We start from the raw sequence: 19,097 nt of genomic DNA, 5'->3' as shown, positions 1-19,097 counted from the left end.
AATTAAATGAAGATAATAATACCAAAGAATTTGTGATTGCAATCATTTTCAGGAAGAAACTGAGTATTATCTGACAGAATTGCAGGGGTGCCAATACTTTTGGCCACCACTGTATATGCACATTTCTACCTTAGGCTCAGAGCTCACATCTCGTTGCTTCTGTGTAATCTCCATTTTCATAGCTCTGTCATCAATATTTTGGCTTGACAGAAATCTCCGGACAGTATCAACGGGGTTTTTTTCCATTAAAATGCCATTTTGTATTAGGTCTGAGATGGTTTCCAGTGCTCTGATTTGTGTCCTTGAAGGCTGACATCTCTGACGTCGGGGGAGCACTTTACAGATCTGGTGCACCATGTTGTAAGTACAGCATATGCTTGATGTAGGGACCCCCATAAGGAAGGTAAAGACACTTGATGGTTGTAACGCCCAATTAACGGTGGGTAATGGCCATTCCCGACTTCGTCGTTACATCACTCAATGTATTTCCCTTATTACACCACAAATGTGACATAGGTACGAAATTATAATATGGCAGCACAATGGAGATTGAGTTATTGGAGGCAGTGACCTGTGGAGTCACCTGCTGGTAATTGGGTAGGACCATGCTTCCAAGTCGATGGCCGCCATGTGGGTTTATGAATGGTCTCAATACTCAATCCCCCCGTGACTGCCGCACATTTACGTTGTCATTATCTCTGATAAATGCCCGACATTAACAACCGTCTCCTTCATAAGTGAATGTCTCAGCCATTTTCTGGAACTGTTAGCCATGTCAATAACAACTAGCCAATATATAGTCATTAGGGGCTTGTAATGAGCAGAAGCTGATGACCAAAATTAGCTAAGCTTGCCTAAACCCCGTATCTAACAGCCCTCGCCACCATAATGTGGCTTGTTGGCACCTTCCCTGGCACACAGAAGATGCCGGACTCTAGTTTTCACATTGCAATGTTGTTTGATCACCTTAATAAATTTCCTTTGCTCACCGTGTGTATTAGTTAATTATTTGGGCAGCGTATAAGTGTATTATTTACACACTGTATGAATGTATTATTTGTGCACGGTATGAATGCATAGTTGGGCACTGTAGAGGTTCACTATTTGGGCGCTGTATGATTGTAATATTCAAGCACTGATGAAGTGTATTATTTGAACACTGTATTAGTGTATTATTTGGGTAGTGTCTGAGTGTATTATTTGTAAACTGCATGAGTACATTTAGGGCACTATAAAGGTTTATTGTTTGGGCACTGTATGAGCATAATAGTGTATTTTGGACACTGTGAGAAGGTATTTTTGGTCATTACATGAGTGTATTTTGGGGCACGCTATAAATTTTTGAAAATTGCATGAGTGTATTATTTGGACAGTGTATGAGGGTGTTATTTGACCACTTTATGAGTGTATTATTTGGACAGTGTATGAGTTTATTATTTGGACAGTGTATGAGTGTATTATTTGGACAGTGTATGAGTGTATTATTTGGACAGTGTATGCTTGTATTATTTGGACAGTGTATGAGTGCATTATTTTGGCACTATATGAGTATATTATTTGGACAGTGTATGAGTGTATTATTTTGGCACTATATGAGTATATTATTTGGACAGTGTATGAGTGTATTATTTGGACAGTGTATGAGTGTGTTATTTGGGCACTATATGAGTGTATTATTTGGACAGTGTATGAGTTTATTATTTGGACAGTGTATGAGTGTATTATTTGGACAGTGTATGAGTGTCTTATTTGGGCACTATATGAGTGTATTATTTCGGCAGTGTATGATTGCATTATTTGGACAGTGTATGAGTGTTTTATTTGGGCACTATATGAGTGTATTAATTCGGCAGTGTATGAGTGCATTATTTGGACAGTGTATGCTTGTATTATTTGGACAGTGTATGAGTGTATTATTTGGACAGTGTATGAGTGTATTATTTTGGCACTATATGAGTGCATTATTTGGACAGTGTATGAGTATATTATTTGGACAGTGTATGAGTATGTTATTTGGGCACTATAGGAGTGTATTATTTGGACAGTGTATGAGTATGTTATTTGAACAGTTTATGAGAGTATTAGTTGGGCACTATATGAGTGTATTATTTGGGCAGTGTATGAGTGTATTATTTGGGAAGTGTATGAGTGTATTATTTGGGCAGTGTATGAGTGTATTATTTGGGCACTATATGAGTGTATTATTTGGACAGTCTATGAGGGTATTATTTGGGCAGTGTATGAGTGTATTATTTGGCCAGTGTATGAGTGTATTATTTGGGCACTATATGAGTGTATTATTTGAGTAGTGTATGAGTGCATTATTTGGGCAGTTTATGAGTGTCTTATTTGGGCACTATATGAGTGTAATATTTGGACAATGTATGAGTGTATTATTTGGGCACTGTATGAGTGTATTATTTGGACAGGGTAGGAATGTATTATTTGGGCAGTGTATGAGCGCATTATTTTGTCACTGCATTTCTGTATTATTTGAGCACTGCTTACATGCATTTTTTACACTGTGTTTGTGTATTATTTGGGCATTGTATAAGTGCATTATTTCTACATTATATGAGTGTATTATTTGAGCACTGTATGAGTGTATTATTTGGCCAGGGTATGGGAATATTATATGGTCACTCTGTAAGTGTATTATTTGGGCAGTGTATAAGTATATTATTTGGGTACTTTGTAAGTGTATTTTTAGTCACGGTATGAGCCTATTACTTGCGCAAAATATAAGTGTATTATTTGCGCACTGTATAGACAATAGTGAGCTGCAATATTTGGCCACTGTAAAAGTGTATTATTTGGATACTCTATGAGTATATTATTTGGGCCCTGTATAAATGTATTTGTGGGCACTATATGAGAACTTTATTTGGACACTGTATAGGTTTATTATTTGGGCCCTGTACTCATTTACATCTCTGAAAATGGAATCAGAAATCTAGCACATTACGTGTACCAATACAAGAATGGGGGGGGGGAGTAAAGAGGGAACCAACCATCAGTAATCATGAATACATTACTTTTCTTCCCTCATGACTAGATACAATATGATCTGATAACACCATATATACAAATGTGAAAGATCGCCCTTTCCTCTTCTTGCAATATTTGCTCCATGTCAGGACTCATTCCAAATAGTGAGGGCTTGTGCTCACCCAAGGAGAGATTTCCTTGTCAGAAAGGACAATTTATTCAAAAGACTTTTGGGACCGCAATCAGGACCAGTGGTATAGCGTGGTGGGTCATAGGGGTGGTCTTAAAAGGGCACAAATTGTACCTCTAAACCACCTCTCCCCCTTTTCCTTGGATTACCACGGTGAGTCCCCACTCTGTGCTTATGCAGAGCGCAGCAGTCGAGATAAGTTTGTCACTGGCTGCTGCGCTCTGCATAAACAGCAACCAAAATGACAATGCTCCATATAATGAAGAGAGCTTTGTCATCTTGATCGTTCACTATGCAGAGCTCAGCAGCCTATGACAAACTCATCTCCACTGCTGTGCTCTGTATAAGAAGCAACAAAGAAGACAGAAGATGAGCAGCTAATGAGTGAAGATAGTATTGAATCATGGGTTGCTTTTATGGTTTTACACTTTTCTATCCCTAATTAGGGTTTCAGTTAGGTTTAGGGCTAGAGATAAGGATAGAATTAGGTATAAGGCTATGGCTAGGGTAATAAAAAGTGTAGCCAAAAATATGAAAAGAAAGAATTATAAGAATGTGTATGTATACAGTTAGGTTAGCATTATTTTTAGGTTTAGGGTTACGGATAGGATTAAGGCTATGGATAAGGCTAGGGCTAGAGTAATACAACTGTTACATAAAAAATGTAACATAAAAATGAAGAGAAAAAAAATTATAACAATGTATATGTATACAGTTAGGTTAGCATTAGATTTAGGTTTAGGTTTAGGGTTATGCAGAGGATTAGGGATATGGCTAGGGCTAGAGTAATACAATTGTCATATAAAAGATGTAACATAAAAATGAAAACAAATTATAACAATGTATATGTATACAGTTAGGTTAGCGTTATGCTTAGGTTTAGGGTTATGGATAGGATTAGGGTTAGGGCTATGGGTAGGGCTAGGGCTAGACAGAGTAATAAAAATTTTACATAAAAATTGTAACATAAAAATGAAAAGAAAACAAATTATAACAATGTATATGTATACAGTGAGGTTAACGTTATGATTAGGTTTAGGGTTATGGCTAGGGCTACAGTAATACAATTGTTACATAAAAAATGCAACATAAAAATGAAAAGAAAAAATATATATTAATGCATACACATTTGATGTCTTATTTCAGCAAAAAGTAGAACAAATGAAGAGGTCAAAGCACAAACATAAATTACATCCATATTTTTCTGAAATTACAATACATGTGTAATACTGGACTGGAGAAAGGGACTCGGGATAGAGGATGCAAAATACTTAGCTTGCCCCTGGCTAATTAAATAGTCAGGGCAGGTTGTTCTGAGACTTGTGGTGCTCTGTGAGAACACCTTAGACTTTGAGATAATACAAGGAGAGTTCCTTTGGCAGCACTTGTAATTCTGGGGGAAACAAGTCCAATTTTGGAATCACATGGAGCCCCAAAAACCTTTCGAACAAATGTTTTTGCTTTCTACCTGATAAGCATTTTTTTTTTTTTTTTTTATAAAATCTGCGACGGAGCGCAGGTGTGAATACAACCTTATAACTTTGAACAGCTGGAAAGGTTATTGAACCTTGAAAATATTTGCATTTTCTATGAAGGCTTCGATGCTGGGTTGACATGTTTGGGTCTCACCTAGCATCATATTCATGAACATGCTAATTACCCCTATTCACAATAGATTTAATCTCCTCTTCTTGACCAATAAAACCTCCCTTAGGGGCTCGCAATACATGTCATACGCCCTGATTCCAAACTAATTGATGAAATCTATCTAACAATAGACATTAGCGAGCTTGTCCTCTTGCAAAGCATCTTGCCAGAAGCAACTTTCTCAGCCTCCCCTGGAAGCAAAAAAAGGGAAAGTGGGCGTAAATGGGGGTAGGGATGGAGGAAAGCAGCTGCCTGCCAGTGGCTGCAGGGCTGAAGGAAGAATTGCTGCATGCAAATAAGAGGGTGTAGACTATGGGAGCATGCAACTCCCTCTCCCTAAGCTGGTGGTGGTGGTGGGAGCGTGTGTAGCTTTGGGGATAGTTACTCTGGATTCCACAGGGAAGCGGAGACAGAGCCAGGCAGGGGGCAGCTACAAGAAGCACAGCATCCTCTTCTGTAAGAGGGCACAATCTACAACTACTACCCCCCTCCTACACTCTCCAGAGGAGCAGAGCTCTCATCCTCCTCCTGTCCCTATCTGCAGGACAGGAGAACACAGGACTACAGTTTTGTGGTGTGACTTCTTGGAGGAATAACTGACTTTTTTTGGATCCATCTCTTTTGGAAGATGACATTTCTTCCTTCTCAAGTTCATTGCATTGTGTCCTGAACTGCCACCAAGGAAGTGTCCATCAGTGGTGCATGTCTGGTCCTTCACCCTATTGATGTGAGATTGTCACCCAGGGAGTGTGGACCTCCAGCAGCTCCTCTCATCATTGCCTGCATCGCTTCTTCTTCTTCTTCTTCTTCTTCTTCTTCTTCTTGGTGGACTCCTCCTGCCTTGGAATAATCACACTAGCAGCAGCAGCAGCAGCAGCAGCAGCAGCAGCCACACATCCAGATCCTGTGCTGAGATCTAGGGGGGATCTGTGTAGTGCTAGGGCTGGAGCAGGGGCAGCAGGGTGAGCACCAGGCTGTGTTCATGTTTGGCATTCAGGAAAGCATTCAGAGGAGTGGGAGCAGCATGAAGGAGGAGCCCCTGAGCAGCGGCATGAATGCTGTCCGGACGTGGATGCAGGGAGCCGGGGTGCTGGATGCGAACACAGCCGCCCAGAGGTAGGACACTGCCAGGAGAGAGCCTGCAGGGGGCCCCCCACTACATGGCACCTAGTGGAGGGCAGCAATCTGCTGGAGGGTCTCCACACACACACATCAGGCAGGAATAACCCCCATTATTGCCTGCATCTTATATCTATCATCCATCTATTACCTCTATCTATCTATCCATCTATCATCCATCTATCTATCTCCTATCTACCTTTCTTTCTCTCTTTCTTTGTCTAGATCTATCTATCTATTATCTATCCTATCTGTCTATCATCTATCCACCTTTTTTTCTTCCCTTCTTTTTCTTTCTTTCTTGCTATTATCTACCTTTCTTTCTTCCTGCCTTTCATTCTTTCCTTCTTTCTTTCTTTTTCTTTCTTCTTTCTTTAATTCTTTCTTTCTCTTCCTTTCTTTCTTTCTATCTATCAATCTATCTATCTCTGTATCTATCTATCTATTATCTATCTATATCTATCTATATCTATCTATCCTAACTCTCTTTCTACCATCTTTTTCTTTCTTTCTGTCTTTATTATTTCCTTTCTTTCTTTCTATCTACCATCTATTTACCTATATATCCATCTATCTATTATCTATCTATCTCCATCTTTATCTATCAATCTCTATAACTTTCTTTGTTTCTATCTTTCAATCAATCAATCAAATGATCTATCCAAGGATCTACGATTTCCCCTAGCTTCCTATAGTGGAATGAACCTTCTTGTAATAATGCATCTTTTAGTATCATATTAGTCTAATTCGTATCAGATCAGTAATACATAGTAGCATAGTATTATCTATAGAAGACCTACTAGTTTACACAGGGCAGTGCACTTAACTTTAAGAATAGATGAGTTATTAGAAATGTTATCAGCATCTTATATCATATGACAACATTGCATTGCCATCTCATTACAAAAATAGTAGTAGATTAATATTGCATATTTGCATCTAGAAATTATAATATTGCATGATAGGTTACTTACTAAAAAAAAAATTGTAAATATTATTTTCACCTTGTATACACTTACTATAAGTTGAGTTCAGGCTTATTGAAGAAAGTAGCACATAAAGTAATAGTTGGATCCAAAATAGAATATTTCATCTGCTATCTATCTGCTATCTATCTATCTATCTATCTATCTATCCATCCATCCATCTATCTATGTATCTATCTATTTATCTATCTATCTATTTATTATCTATCATCTATCTATCTATTATCTATCTATCATCTATCTATTTATTATCTATATCTATCCATCTATAGTATCTATATATCTATCTATTTATCTATGTTCTCATGTCAGTTTACACACCACTTAACTACTGCCCATCATTAACAACTAGTGTATATACACATTTTTATCACTGTCTTCCAGCACTAATATATGACAGGTATTACCCCCTTTAAAATAGTATTTACTTAAGATAGCCCCTTGTGTCTTACAATTCATCCCTGTATCTATCATCCTCTTGTGTTTTGTACATTATCTTGGCATGGCTTGATCTATAGAGACTGAGATAAGATTTATAGAATGGGGGGTGATGATACATACACAGTAATAAATGACATTTAAACAGGCCCATTGAAATAGACTTTGGAAAGTGGCTGCTTTGCGAAGTCCTTGATTTAGGATGATGGGATCTGCTGCATTGTCTGAGCAATGTGTTTCCAATCAGTTCAACCACAATCCACAAATAAATAAACTTTTCATAGACTTGGAAGAAAATGAATTAAGTGGGAGATTAACTCCATGTGAACTAATGTAGGCGAAGTGGGAAGTTCTGGGCAACTTTTCTCAAACGTTACATTCGTGTAGAAAGCATCAAGTATGGGTGTAGATGTAGCAGAGCTGAACGTGTTAGTGCTGTAATAAGAAGAAATTTGCCCAAAAAATCATGAGTTTGTCATTTGGCACAACTTGTAGTCTTCATTGGATATCTATCTATCAAGAAAGAGAGAAAGGGAATGAATAGATAGATAGATACAATAAATAGATAGATGATAGATAGAAAGATTGAGAGATAGATATTGATTTTATATATATATATATATATATATTTTTATTTACACTGAAAGAAAGAGAGGTTGGATAGATAGATAGATAGATAGATAGATAGATAGATAGATAGATAGATGATAGATAGATATATGTAAAAAGATAGATAGATAGATAGATAGATAGATGTAAAGACAGAGATAAACATTGATTAGGGATATACATATATATATATATATATAAGAAAACAGAAAGTAGATAGATGGATAGATACAAAAGTATATGTTATATATATAAAGATATATATATATATATATATATATATATACATATATATTAGTAACTCTCTCTATGTCTCTATATCTATCTGCAGTTATAACCTACAAAAAATGAATCAAACTTCACAATTTAGCTGCAAAGAGTCAAATAATAAGCTCAGCTCTGCTACATCTTGTAGATATTTGATCATTTATTCTAAATTTTAAATTCCAAATTTACAAACCCGTATATGCTCCCAACCTAACCCTTAATTCCTCCCTACCCTTGTCCATGCTTAAGCCCATACACAGTATACAAATCCCGCTGCTCACAATCCCTCATTTTATTTCTAGGACCATAATAACTTGTATTTACCCAGCAGCTCGAAAGTCTCCCAAGTGTGACCCTATTCCTCACCTCACCCTCCACACAACTGCTCTCCTATATTCTGCAGCTGACCCTATAGACATGTAATTTATATCCCCCTGTGTACACATTCCTGGTCATATAACATAACACTCTCATCCCTTCTCTTCTCTCAGCTGATTTAAAGGGATCCATAAAATACTTCAGCACTTTATGTTGTAAACACACATAAAGCATCATGTACAATGTTCCTACAGGAAAAAAAGTGCCTCTATCAGAGCAAAACATTTTTGGATGTACATTAGAGCTTTGATATCAGAAACCCCTGTATTTGAAAATGGAGATCTCATATTTTAGATAGATCGATAGATAGATAATTAGATGGATAGATAATTAGATAGATAGATAGATAGATGATAGATAGATACTAAGAAAGATAGAAAAAAAAAGAACAACAGAAAGAAAAAGAAAGCAATAAAGATAATAAAGTAAGAAAGGTAGATAGATGATAGAAAGAAAGAGAGAGAGAAAGAAAAAGAAGGGAAGAAAGAAAGGTAGATTATAGACTGAAAGAGAGTTAGTTTAAATACTAAGCTAGATAGATAAAAACTAAGATAGATAGTAAGAAAGAAAGAAAGGTAGAATAAGATAGTTAGATGATAGATAGATAATAGATAGATAGATGATAGATAGATAGATGATAGATAGATAGATGATAGATAGTTAGATAGATAGATAGATAGATAGATGATAGATAGATAATAGATAGATAGATAAAAACTAAGATAGATAGTAAGAAAGAAAGGTAGAATAAGATAGTTAGATGATAGATAGATAGATAGATAATAGATAGTTTTTATCTATCTATCTATATATTATCTATCTATTATCTATCTATCATCTATCTATCTATCATCTAACTATCTTATTCTACCTTTCTTTCTTACTATCTATCTTAGTTTTTATCTATCTATCTATCTATCTATTATCTATCTATCATCTATCTATCTATCTAACTATCTATCATCTATCTATCTATTATCTATCTATCTATTATCTATCTATCATCTAACTATCTTATTCTACCTTTCTTTCTTTCTTACTATCTATCTTAGTTTTTATCCATCTATCTATCTATCTATCTATCTATCTATCTATTATCTATCTATCATCTATCTATCTATCTAACTATCTATCTATTATCTATCTATCTATTATCTATCTATCTATCATCTAACTATCTTATTCTACCTTTCTTTCATACTATCTTACTTTTTATCTATCTATCTATCTATCTAAGATAGATAGAATGAAAGAAAGGTAGAATAAGATAGTTAGATGATAGATAGATATAAAGATAATAGATAGGTATATAGATGGATGGATAGATAGATAGATAATAGATAGATATGAGATAGATAGATAATAGATAGATATAAATGGTAGATTAGATAGATGGATAAATATGAGATAGATAAATAGATGATAGATAAGTATATGATATATAATAGATAGATAGATAGATAGATAGATGATAGATTATAGATAGATAATAGATAGATAATAGATAGATAGATCCCAGGTATCTAACCCTTCCTTTCTGACCGCAGTGGTGTGGGTCTGGCCCGGGCACACTTTGAGAAGCAGCCCCCCTCTAACTTAAGAAAGTCCAACTTCTTCCACTTTGTCCTGGCTTTGTATGACCGGCAGGGGCAGCCCGTGGAGATCGAGAGGACAGCATTTGTGGGCTTCGTGGAGAAAGACAAGGTAAGAAAAAAATCACATCAAAAAGATTATTATTATTATTGATGATTGTTTAGATAGCCGTCACTCCATCGGTTCATCATCATCTTGCACCTCTCACCCCTTTATATTTTCACACCCCCTGATCCTATAAATCACTAGACACATTATTACCCTTATATCTGCTGACATATCTCCAATTTCAGACTCATGATTTGATCCTCTCGATCTGTTAATCCGACCACTATTCCCTTTTTTTATATTATCGTTATTCATTTTATTATAATAATGCAACTGGAGAAATTGTTTTTATTCTGTTCCAAGAATCACTTTCAATAAGACAAAAATTTTGATATACTTTTTTCTCCTTTTTATTATGCATTTATCCTGTCATATTTATGTCTTTAATGTTCTCATATATTTTAGTTTATTTTTATTATCTTTTAATATTTAGTTGCACTTTTTAATGCATCTATGATTGTTATATTCTCTAATTCATTATATAATATAACTTTATGTTACTTTTTTAATTATTTATTTATTTTCATTTATTTGATCTTTACACTTTTTTCACTTTTAATCTTTTATTGATATATATATATATATATATATATATATATATATATACATATATATATATTTTAGTCATAGTGTTTTGTTTTTTTTTTTATTTCTTTGCATTGCAAGGTTATTATAGCTAATGTCTGTGTTAAGGTTGTGATATAATATAATATAATGTATGTACAACTGGAGACAGTGCAGGTTTCCCTCCAGCTTTCGCTAAACTATAACTCCCAGCATGTAATCACAAACACGTGTTATTGGGCATGCTGGGAGTAGTAGTCTCACAACAGCTGTAAATCCACAGGTTGCGAACCCACTAATATAATGTCGCTATCTAATATTTCTTCAATGTATTCTTGCAATTAGGAAACAAGTAACGAGAAGACAAATAATGGCATCCACTACCGCCTGCAGCTCCTCTACAGCAATGGTGAGTGTGGGCACCTCTGGGCAGAGCCTTGGGCACAGGACATCCTACAGGGCAAGGGAAGAAAGTCTTCTGCTCTGCCAGAAGTGGGAGGACTGAGCCACACAAGACAAATGTCGCCAGATACCGGCTCATAGTGTATGCTGTAAATGTAGCAGAGCTGAGATTGTTGTCAGTTGGGACAACTTGTGATCTGTAACTTATAGATTGGCAAGAGGGTTCTGGTTACATCTTTTTTTTGTGTGTAATTCCTACGAAAAGGGCCATGAATAAAAGTAATTATAATGTCTTCTTTCTTTCTTTCTTTCTTTCTTTCTTTCTTTCTCTTTCCTTCTTTCTTTCTTTCTCTTTCCTTCTTTCTCCTTCCTTCTTTCTTTCTTACCTTCCTTGTTTATTTTTTTCTTTGTTTCCTTCTTTCTTTCTCTTTCTTTCTTTCTCTTTCCTTCTTTCTCCTTCCTTCTTTCTTTCTTTCTTACCTTCCTTGTTTATTTTTTTCTTTGTTTCCTTCTTTCTTTCTTTCTCTTTCTTTCTTTCTCTTTCCTTCTTTCTCCTTCCTTCTTTCTTTCTTACCTTCCTTGTTTATTTTTTTCTTTGTTTCCTTCTTTCTTTCTTGCTTTACAAAGAAGTGTGGTTGCACTCGAGAAAAATAGTGAATATATATATCTATATCTATCTATTAACTACTATCTCTATTATCTATCATCTTCAATACTTCTCTGTCTCTATCAGCTGAAGCAAATCCATAATAAACGGAATCCTTTGTATAATGTATAAGTTCCATGATTGATAAGTAAATAGACATCCTATATATGTGGTTAATCTATGAGCTGATAATATGGAATATTATTACCAGTGGTGATATAATAAAATTAGATGTTCATCTGTCTGTACTAATATTGTTATTGGCATATTAGTCTTGTTTTGTTACATTTTTATATTTGTGAATATCATCACTAAAGGATTTTTTGGGGATCTCGTTTTAATATCAGTTGGATTCAATTACTGGAAATAATTATGTTCAGTCATTATCTGTATGATGTGCAGAGACAGTACTACACATTTAGCCATGTGTAAATAAGTTCTACAAATTCTATCTATCTATCTATCTATCTATCTATCTATCTATCTATCTATCTATCTCTTAGTTTTTATCTATCTATCTAGCTAATATCTATATATCTATTATCTATCTCTCTTAGTTTCTATCTGTCTATTGTATCTATCTATTATCTATCTATCTATCTATTATCTATCTATCATCTATCTTTCTATCTAATATCTATCTATCATCTATCTATCCCATATCTATCTATCTTAGTTTCTATCTATCTATCTATCTATCTATCTATCTATCTATCTATCTATCTATCTAATATCTATTTGTCTATTATCTATCTTTCTACTTCTCTATCTATCTATCTATCTATTATCTATCTATCCATCTATCTCAGTATCTATTATCTATCTATTATCTATCATCTATCTATTATCTATCTATATATTTATCTATTATCTATATATCTATCTATTATCTATCTATCTATCTATTATCTATCTATATATTTATCTATTATCTATCTATTATATATCTATCTATTATCTAGCTATCTATTATCTATGTATATTATCCATCTATCTCTCTATCTATGTATCTATTATCTATGTATATTGCCTATTATCTATCTATCTATTATCTATGTCTATCTATCTATCTATCTATCTATCTATCTATCTATCTATCTATCTATCTATTTCTATCTTCCAGTACCTGACCCCTTCCCTTTTATCTCCTAGGCATTAGAACAGAACAGGATTTTTATGTGCGGTTAATAGACTCCATGACTAAGCAGGTAAGTTTCCCAGCAAACAATGCCTATAAATAATAGTATCTCTTAATAACCATGCCAGGGGTCAGGAGATTTCCTACAGAAATGTAAATGTAAAAGAAGTTGATGTATATGATCATGTGACAGTAAAATAAAAGCTATAATAACACCAGGACTACTTGGACAATGGAGCTGTGTGTTCGGTGTAATGTGGAGCTTGGGAAGTTGTGGATTGTGTTTGTTTCTCTAATGTGGCTCAGTGGGTAAGGGGTCAGGCTGGATGATGACAGATGGGAAGGTCAGCAAAACAGGATCCTGCAGACTGCAGCACAGGCTGACATTCACTGGTGATGTGTGTGTGCTGTCACATAGGTTTCCCGGGTGGTGGGGAGCGGGGGTCGGGTAACTGAGGAGGAACTACAATCCCCAATGTAACCTAGTACTGTAGACTCTTGTTCTATCTTCAAGAAGTCTTAGACCCCCTACCCTATTTACAGCTTATTGTTAACCACTTCCTGCCCTGTAGTGGGTATTTATTTTGCAAAAATTAAAATTCCCACATGGTTTTTTGGGGGAAAAGTTACATAATCGGAGTAATTGCTTCTTAATTTTCTTCTCATTAAAATATGTCTAAAATCTTTTCAAGGTGAATGTTATATATACATATATGTATGTGTAGTACAGTGCAGTGTGTATGTGTCCCTGATAATGGGTTTATGTGTGGAATTATGTATGTGTTCTTATATGTGTGTGTGTATGTGTGGTTGTGTATATATATGTATATATATGTGTGTGTGTGTATGTATATATGTGTGTGTATGTGTATATACATGTGTTTGTGTATATATATATATATATGTGTATGTATATATATGTGTGTGTGTATATGTGTATATATATGTGTGTATATATGTATGTATATATGTGTGTGTAAATATATATTAGTATGTGTATATATATATGTTTGTGTATATATGTGTGTGTGTTTGCATATATGTGTGTGTGTGTATATGTGTTTATATGTGTATATATATGTGTGTGTATATATGTATGTATATATATGTATGTATAAATATGTGGGTATATATATATATGTGTATATATACATGTACATGTGACATATACAGTATGTGTGTATGTTTGTGAATAGTTGTGTGTATCTATTTGTGTCCAAATCGGTATGTGTATATGTGTGTTCTGTGTACTCTTCTTTATGTGTGTATATCTCTATGTGTATATTTATATGTGTATATGTGTCAGTATGTGTGGATGTGTTTTTGGAGATTGTCAGAAAACACACCAGTCTCATTGTAACCTCCTTCCTTCCTGGCAATGTTATGCAGTTCACATATTATTTTTGGACCTTTTTGCAGACACCCCAGGCATTTCCTTTAAAAAAAAAACCCTCTTGTAATATCACATAGATGTTTTGATGCTGTTATCAGGCACTGTCATTGCTGCAATTGTACAACGTATCATTATATCCATATCAAGCATTTTCTATACATTTGCTATTATGTTAAAGCTACAGGAACCCATTCAAATCTGCCAGATAATAGTTTGACTATTTGTTGCCATATTTTGAGGATATATATATAATTAAACCAAGGTTATTGGCTCAGGATAATATATGACACTGTCAGATTATTACACAATACTGTATAATGCTGCTGTTCTTTTATGGTCCATGAATATAACAAGAAATAAAATTGCTCACAATGTATTTGGTAAAGGAGATTTCTCTACACATTTTTTTTATGTTTTTATTGTCATTTTTAAGAAGATGATAAAATGTTTGGCTGGTTCATGGATTTTTCTTTTTGCGTTTATGCGCTTTTTATTGCTGTAGCTTAAAATCTCCACATTTCATTATTATTTTTTTTAAATAGTTTTCATTGACAAATATGGCAGCTGAGACTTTAGTCTTATCTATCTAATTATCTATATATCTATTATCTATCTATCTATCTAGCTATCTATCTATCAATTATCTATCTATTATCTATTATCTATCTATCATCTATCTATCTATCATCTATCTATTATCTATCTATTATCTATCTATCTATTATCTATCTATTATCTATTATCTATCTATTATCTATCTATCATCTATCATCTATCTATCGTATCTATCTATTATCTATCTATCATCTATCTATCTATTATATATCTATATATTATCTATCTATTATCTATTATCTATCTATCTATCTATCTAATTATCTATATATCTATTATCTATCTATCTATCTAACTATCTATCTATCAATTATCTATCTATTATCTATTATCTATCTATCATCTATCTATCTATCTATTATCTATCTATTATCTATTATCTATCTATTATCTATCTATTATCTATCTATCTATCTATTATCTATCTATTATCTATTATCTATCTATTATCTATCTATCATCTATCTATCATATCTATCTATTATCTATCATCTATCTATCATCTATCTATATCTATCTATCAATTGATCCATCTATCTATCTATTATCTATCTATTTCCATCTATCTATAGTATCTATCTATCTCTTATCTATCTATCTATTATCTATCTATTATCTATCTATCTATCTATCTATCTATTATCTATTATCTATCTATTATCTATCTATCTATCGTATCTATCTATTATCTATCTCTGAATCTATCTATCTATCTATCTATCTATCTATCTATCTATCTATCTATCTATCTATCTATCTATCTATCTATCCCTCTTGCATAAATGCTAAGCAATTTATGATTTGGTGGCTACTAGATTCAGCCAGCTCTCATGTTCTTCAGTGGAGCAGCCGCTGTTTTGTGTTTGCCTTTTTCTGAAATTAGTGCCTCACAGACTTGACAGATGTGACTAGAGCAGAATCCTGAGAAAAGCTGAGGCCTCTGATGCATTTTACATGAACTAGTAACCTGGAAAGTTATCTGTGCAGAAGGCAAAGGAACCACCATGAACCAAGGTCAGCTGCTGACATAGTGTACTCTACTGACATAAAGGTAGAAGAATAGATAGATAATAGATAGATAGATAATAGATAGGTAATAGATAGATGATAGATAGATAATAGATAGATGATAGATAATAGATTAATGATAGATAGATGATAGATAGATAATAGATAGATGATAGATAGATAATAGATAATAGATAGATAGATGATAGATAATAGATAGATGATAGATAGATGACAGATAGATAATAGATAGATGATAGATAGATAATAGATAGATAGAGATGAGGATAGATAGATAATAGATAGATAATAGATAGATAATAGATAGATGATAGATAGATAATAGATAGATAGGTGATAGCTAATAGATAGATGATAGATAGATAATAGATAGATAGATAATAGATGATAGATAGATGATAGATAGATAATAGATAGATCATAGATGATAGATAGATAGATAGATAATAGTTGATAGATAGATGATACTGTAGATAGATAGATTGATAGATAGATAATAGATAGATGATAGATGATAGAAAATAGATAGATAGATAATAGATGGATGATAGATGAATGATAGATAGATAAGATAGATGGATGCTAGAGAAACAAAGAGAAAGATGGGTGCTAGAAAGATATAGATAGACAAATATATAAATACATAGAGGGAGAGAAATAGAGAGAAAGAAAGAGGGAGATAGATAATAGATAGATAATAGATAGATAGATGATAGATAGATGATAGATAATAGATAGATAATAGATAGATAATAGATAGATAGATAATAGATAGATAGATAATAGATAGATAATAGATAGATAGATAATAGATAGATAGATAATAGATAGATAATAGATAGATAGAACTAGATAGAGATAGAGGGAAAGAGTTAGAAATACAGATAAAAAGTGAGAGAGAAATAGATAAATAGAGAAAAAGATAGATGATAGAAAGATAAATAGAGATAGATAGATAAAAAGAAAGGAAGGAAGAAAGAGAGAGATAGATGATAGAAAAAAAGAGAAAAATAGCTCATAGAGAGAAGGATAAATAGAGATAGAAAGAAAGAGATAGATGACAAATAGATAATAGATAGATAGATAATAGATAGATAATAAATAGATAATAGATAGATGATAGATAATAGATAGATAATAGATAGATAGATAATAGATAGATAATAGATAGATAATAGATAATAGATAGATAGATAGATACAGTAGATAGATAATAGATAGATAGATAGATAGATAGATAGATAGATAACAGATAGATGTATGGATGGATAGATAACAGATGTAAGTTTTCACCTGTCTGATATGTGAATGGTCGGTGACTTTTTCCGGCAGGTGACAATGTCCGCCCTTTCACATGCCTCTTTTAGTTAGCTGGAAGCCTCTGGCTTTTTGTAAGTCTCAGTGGTGATAGTGGAGGTCACCCATAGCCGCCTCGATGGCCTTTTTTTTATCTGTAGTGTTAAGCAGAGAAATGCGGACCCCCATTCACCAGAAATGGAAACACTGATGTCACATTTATGGTGCCTTTGGGAGTGTTACAATCGAATCCCTCGCTTCTCCATTCTTTTATCTAATCGTTCTTCTCATCCGTTCTTCTTATTCCTTCTATTTCTGTCTCTCACACTTTCATTATTGGCTTATTCTATTTTTTCGCTATTAGACACCAGTTAGGATGAGCCTCCGTTATGCGATACATACATTACTCCCAAATGTGACTTCATCATTCATGACTCACGATGAGTGGATGGATTAGTATTTCACATATGTATGATGCTAAGACTGGAAGGCAATTAGGAGCTCTGGAGCCTGGCTGAATCCTGCCATTATTAGGTTATCCAGGAGAATATTCCCGGTTATGGCTATGAAGATATCGCGGCTTAACAGTAACAAGGGCGCTAATTCTATTAATACCAATCCAATCAATTCCCGTTGGACCTCTTTCTTTATTTGTAAAGCAATATTGTGATAAATTTATCATCCAGTTATAGCAGCTATGGAAAACTTTTCTTGAAAGCTCGGCCTATCAGGTCTCCCTTTATTTAAAGGGGTTTTCCAATACTATGATATTGATGATCTATCCTCAGGTTAGGTCATCAATATTAGATCGGTGGGGGTCTGTCACCCGGCACACCCATTGATGAGCTGCTATCCGTCCCCACAGTGTCTGGATGTACACAGTGCACGGAGCAGAAGAGCACAGCGCCGTACACTATTTAGTGGCTGCTCCCAGTACTGCAGATCAGCTTATTCATCAATATCATAGTAGTGGGCGACCACTTTAAAGTTGTAGGATGGTGCAAATATATTATACCATGTGACTTATTTTCATACTCTAAGATTCAGTTGCATCATTTATTAAATAATTTGCATAGGAATTAGATTCTATTAATGTCTCTAATGTTGTCTTCATGTCCTATACATTTACATGGTCTACCTAGTGATGTGCTTGGTCTTAACTATTGAAACTATTGGAAAGCATGGGTTAAAGGGAATCTGTCAGCATTTTTTTGCTATGCAATCTGAAAGCAGAATGATGTAGGAGCAGAGACCCTGATTCCAGCGATATATCACTTACTGGGCTGCTTGGTGCAGTTGTGATAGAATTACAGTTTTCTCTGCTGCAGATCTAGCAGTGATCAGCATGCTGAGCTGTGTGTAACCCCACCCACACCACTGATTGGTAGCTTCATGTGTACACTGTCAGCAAGCAGCCAATCAGTGGTGAGGGCGGGTTTACACAGATTAACTGGACTGCCTTGCAGGTGGACACTTAGTCCAGCAGTGATAATCTCCTGCTTGTAAAACACTGATTGTATTGAAACTAGCTGCTGAGCAAGTGATACATCACAGGAATCAGGATCTCTGCCCCTACATTATACCGCTCTCAGATTAAATAGCAAAAACCTGCTGACCGATTCACTTTAATTACTGTGCTTCCTTTCTTATCCCACATTATGTGGGTAGTCTCCAAATCTAACTGCACACAC

At 34.2% G+C, this 19,097-nt stretch overlaps 1 protein-coding gene across 4 annotated transcripts in view; it reads left to right on the top strand.

The window, feature by feature from the left end:
• The first annotated feature begins 5,130 nt into the window (after positions 1-5,130).
• EBF1 (EBF transcription factor 1) overlaps positions 5,131-19,097 on the top strand; it is a 490,083-nt gene continuing 476,116 nt past the window's right edge. For 2 of the 4 annotated variants that reach the window (XM_073649880.1, XM_073649877.1), the window contains exons 1-4: positions 5,131-5,941; positions 10,170-10,326; positions 11,233-11,296; positions 13,088-13,143. In XM_073649880.1, coding sequence (XP_073505981.1) covers positions 5,808-5,941; positions 10,170-10,326; positions 11,233-11,296; positions 13,088-13,143 — 411 coding nt within the window. In that variant the 5' untranslated portion in view covers positions 5,131-5,807. The remainder of the gene's footprint in view (positions 5,942-10,169; positions 10,327-11,232; positions 11,297-13,087; positions 13,144-19,097) is intronic. The other 2 variants (XM_073649881.1, XM_073649879.1) reach the window with 2 other exon arrangements.

Source organism: Phyllobates terribilis, unplaced genomic scaffold (assembly GCF_046119375.1).
Source record: "Phyllobates terribilis strain yellow unplaced genomic scaffold, ASM4611937v1 Scaffold_10__3_contigs__length_209671492, whole genome shotgun sequence".
Taxonomy (NCBI): Eukaryota; Metazoa; Chordata; class Amphibia; order Anura; family Dendrobatidae; genus Phyllobates; species Phyllobates terribilis.
The sequence above is the reverse complement of the archived record's forward strand: the minus strand, read 5'-3'. Positions and strand labels throughout refer to the sequence as shown.